Below are 4,848 nucleotides of genomic sequence, written 5' to 3' on the forward strand. Positions count from 1 at the left end.
AAGAAATGGTATGTGTATAAAATATAACCTTATCTGTAACTGACAAACAATGAAATAGGAGGGTTCAGGTTTGAATGCATTGCAGTGTAATGTCATTTCTGTATCATGACACCACTCAGAGTAAATATTGGCACCGTAAATGATTTTTCGTTGGGGTTAGGGGCTTGTATTCTCTTCATATCCCAGTAAAAAATAAACTCTTTAATAAATAAATATATAAAATAAATATATGCTATCTGGAGATGTATAAATAAGTCCATCCTGAAGGAAAGTTCCAGCTCTGGCTATGATGCATTGACATCTAAGGTCCACCACTACAGTCGAGCCGCTAAAACTTCATATACAGTTCTCAGGATTTATTACCAATTCACGGTCCAGTTCATTCTGTTTCTTCCAGCTGTTGCCTCATCCACACAATGCAGGTAGGTCTTTGCTAATTTATAGACCATAGGTAATCCAGACAACACTGCCAAGAGTTTGTCACTTTTGAAAAAGTCACACTCCAACTTCCGTCTGGTTACTGGCTGCCAAGCAGTTCAGCAAGTCTGAATGAGGCTGCTCCACTCTTAGCTTTAAGGCTTTGTCTCCTAAATCCAAAGTTAGAAAACAGAGGTTTGCCTGTCACAAAGTAGCTTCTTCCAATCCAGCATCCGAGACCTCGGCAGGTTCCTCATGCTGGTACTGCTATGAAAGCAGGGGCAATGGCTCCAGTATGGGTTTTTTTCCCCCACAGTTGCCTCCTTCCTCAGCTGTATCCTAACACATCTTTGTACAGTTCTGGAACTCTTTCAGGATCCACAGGCCGGGGCAAGAAATGTGTAAATTTCTGATGTCTTTTGGACCTTGCCCCATCTCTGGGAGTACCATCTTTGTTAAGTGCCACAAAATACCGCCGCCCTGAATCTCCATGTTTGTAGACATTGGATGAGTAAGTGTTATACCAGTTTTCCTCAAACTGTTCCCTGAAGATGCATTCAGCAGTTAGTTTCTCCTGCAGAAAAGAAACAGTGAAGAAAAATAAGTCAAACTGCCGCTAGATATCCGAACACACATGAAAAAGATACAATAAAAATAAACACAGTGTGTTAGGCTTTCACTGTTAACTGTCAACAAACCAAACCCAAGCAGAGCATGTGGACTAGACACTGAGTTTGGAAGCCTATTTTAATCTTTATTCTTTTGGAAATAACTGTGGCTCCTTAACTGTGACCTATGGCATTATCCTCTTTTTTCCCAGAATTTGAAAGAAAGATTCATGTTAAAAAGCTAGTACCTAGAAATATCACCTGCTGATAGGTAAAGAAGCATTAGGCTGTATATTAAGTATTTCATGGTACTATATTAATTGTTGTTTGCTTGCTCCATAATTATCCTTTTAACCTTTTCCCAGTTGCATTCAATGGTTTTGATCATAAAGTATGCACTATGCCACACTTGAAGTATTGATAAAATGAAAATAGAATAGCAGGCAACTTAAATGTTGCTTGAACAGCTGGCTTCATTTACCTGGTTTTGTCATCATTTAAGAGGACTGTTTCTTTGTTTTATTTATCTTCAGCTAGGACAGGGAAATTTTCCCCATCAAATCTTTAGTAGCCAAAGCTATACTGTACACAACAAATATATTAAACTGCCTAAGGGGGTTTGTGTACTGCTAAGTGAAACAAAACATCGTGTATGAGCTGACATGAAAGTGGTACTTACAGAGCCATAGAGCTCTCCCTTCTCATTCATTCCGAGGTAAAGGCCACTGTCCACGCCTCTAATACTGACCAGTCCCACTGCCACACTGATAAATTCAAGGATACCTGAAAAAAAAAAAGACACTACTTTAATTCAATCTGTAAGCATCCAATACATAGCATCCAAAACACAGCTGATAGTGGAAAATATAACAAACGTGCCTTTGTTTCTCTGAAATTTCAAATGTTATGTAGAAATGTGTACAACACTTACAGAAAAGCAGTCTGAGATGTCTCATCTACAAGCAAGAGCCCTACACCATTTCAGAAACTTTACAAAATGTTGAATATGAAAGGATTGTATTCAGTGCTGAGGCTAAAGCCTTCAGTACCGTGCACTTGGTATCTATAATGATTATGCACTATTTGCTAAGCTGCCTACTCAAACATTGGAAGATAGGTTTGAATTACCTGAAAATATACTTTACTTTCTCTATAGCATTATCTTAAAGAAACACATTCACTATTAGATCATTTGAATGGAAATCAAAGTACAGATGGGAATTTTATATACCAGAATCTACCCAGAGGAAAGAAAGGATAAAAAAGCATTTATCTAGCATATGGGTCCACACCTCTTGAAACAACTTGCTGTCTTCAGTGCAGGCTTTTTATGTGCATGAAATATGCTGCTGATTTGCTAGTGCTTGGATTATAGCATTATTTATATTAATTTAACAAAAATATGCAAGGCATATTAATAATAAAAAGTATTTGTGAGATGAAGCACTATTTGAAGCCTGAACCTGGCAAGGGTATGCCAACATACTTAGGCAACTGATATGCACAGATTACAGTACATATAAAACATGAAAGAAAGGGAACGTGTGAACTGGCTTTTTGGAAGTTGTTAACAATGTAAACAAAGCCTCAAACAGAAGTTGTTCAAGGATCATACCTAAAATTTTGCTGTGCAGCAGCAAACCCACAAGATGTTCAAATAACATCTGAATTTAAGATAAGTGATTTTTAAATAGTGCATCTGATTTTGATTACTTTTTGTCAATTTGCTGTATGTATGGTTAGCCTCTGTTGTTGTTTTCAAGCCCATTTTTCACTCTCAGACAGTTGGATTGTCTGGAGTACACAATAATATAAAATGTTTTTAATTTTAATTGAGCTTTGGCAGCTTTCTTATCTATGCTACCAAGCAGCAGAGAAAATAAATCCTTTACAAAGAGTAAGCATTGAAACTCTATTGCATGTAAACCATCCTAGTTTTCCAGTTCCTAAAGCATAAAGTCCCGTAAAAGAGGTGGAGGTATTTTGTCTTTCTAGTATCATTTTCAAAGCCATCCTTTTTCAGAACTGTAATAAGCAGGTGATTCAACCCACAAAGCAACCACATCAGACAAACCTGCCGAGCATAGTGGCAGAATAAAGGAAGCACATTTCCAAAAAGCCCAGTAAATGTTTGATCTGGAGCTAACTTTTTTTCCCCCTTTAAAGCGAAGATTTATTTCATGTTTACATGCTGTAGGAAATCTTCCTTCTGAGAAGAACTATCTGTTTGACTATTGCGCTTTTACTTCTGAAAACATCCATGTGTTATAAAAGCAATTAAGGGCCATTCCAGCAGATTGTTTTGACTGTGGGGAGGATGATAGGAAGCTCTTTAATCACCTTTTTACGACTGCTAAATCAATACACACAAAAACTCCCATGTAGCTGACAATGGCAGGTTTGTTCAGATGTCCAGTTGTTTAGCTACTCTTTAGGATATACTCTTAGATCACAGGAAACATTTACATTTTGGAGTTCTCTTCACCTCCTTTTAGTTTATTGACAGAAAAAGTTGACTGGGAAGCATTTTAAGTATTTGAGCAAAGGGGTATTTTAGGCCCTTCTGCTTCAACTTTCTGCCATGCAAAACACAGCAGTCTAACGCATGCCCAAGTCTATGATCTAGAATATTCCATAATAACTCAAGAAGTTCCGACAGAAGTAATGCATACAAACCAAATCAGTCTAACTTTTGACCTTTCCCACTAAACCTGCAGGCATATGCATGTGTTTATACACACCCAGCACAGGCTCAGCCAAGCATACATACATGCCTATCTCTTGCCCTACATAGCATGCACAGGCCTTTCTCAATACCTAGCCCTGGTGCAGCCCCCATGGGTTCACGCCGAAGGATGAAGCCAATAGTGAGGGCTCATCCACCTGCCCCAGCACCACTGCCATCACACATCCCTCCCATGAGTACTGCAGCTCACGGCCATGTACACATGCATGCACTGACATACACAGACGCACCCAAACACACGCATACTTGATGCACACACGTGAGAGCACACGCGTGTGCGCCGGCCGGGGCCGTGCCGCAGGCGCCTACCGAAGAGGCTGTGGTCCTGGCGAGTGCCGCGCACGCTGCCGTCGGGCAGGATCTGCAGGTGGAAGCCGGTGCGGCAATACAGCTGCCGCCTTCGCAGGATGCCCTGCAAGTGCGCCAGGTCAGCTGCCGCCGCTGCCGCACCGCCGCGGGCCGCCCGCTCCGCCGGTGCCCGTCGGTCCCCGAGCAGCGCCGGGCGCTCCCCGGCGGGTGGCAGCAGGAAGTGAGTGCCCACGGGCTGCCCCAGGCCGTCCAGGCCGCCCAGGAAGCCCCCCACTTCGGACAGCGGAGCCATGGGGGCACGGGGCGAGTGGGCTAGGGCGCGGGAGAGCGGCTGCTGGCCTTTCCCGGCGGGCATGTGGGGGTGCACGGCGGGACCCCAAGCATGGGGAGCCGGCAGGGCAGAGCCGAGCCGTGCTGAGCCTAGCTGAGCCGTACCGGTGCGAGCCAGGCGGCGAGGTGGTGTTCATACGCCCCGCATGTGTATATATATATACGGCGGTCCCCCTGACATATGCTAATGAAGCCCTCTGCGGGGAGGCTGCGTTTGAAATTGTAAACCGGTTCCCCCTCTCCGCACCCTCCTCTGATCCGCGGTGACGGCGTGGAGGGAGCTCCCGCCGCGCCTCCCGAGCCCATCCGCGCGCAGCCGGTCTCCCGCGGGGGCGCACAGGCGCGGAGGGGGCAGCGGGGGCGGGGGCAGCCCCTGTGCGGAGCAGAGCGGGCAGCGGGGGGCGGGCAGCGGGGCCCGGGCGGGAGCTGCCGAAGCAT

At 44.5% G+C, this 4,848-nt stretch overlaps 1 protein-coding gene across 1 annotated transcript; it reads right to left on the reverse strand.

The window, feature by feature from the left end:
• Nucleotides 1–745: 745 nt before the first annotated feature.
• On the reverse strand, nt 746–4,848 carry FGF20 (fibroblast growth factor 20). Its single transcript, XM_009904883.2, is given in 5 exon segments — nt 746–991; nt 1,705–1,808; nt 4,081–4,403; nt 4,405–4,506; nt 4,508–4,848. Coding segments are annotated over 5 exon segments (1,116 nt in total).

Source organism: Dryobates pubescens, chromosome 1 (assembly GCF_014839835.1).
Source record: "Dryobates pubescens isolate bDryPub1 chromosome 1, bDryPub1.pri, whole genome shotgun sequence".
NCBI lineage: Eukaryota > Metazoa > Chordata > Aves > Piciformes > Picidae > Dryobates > Dryobates pubescens.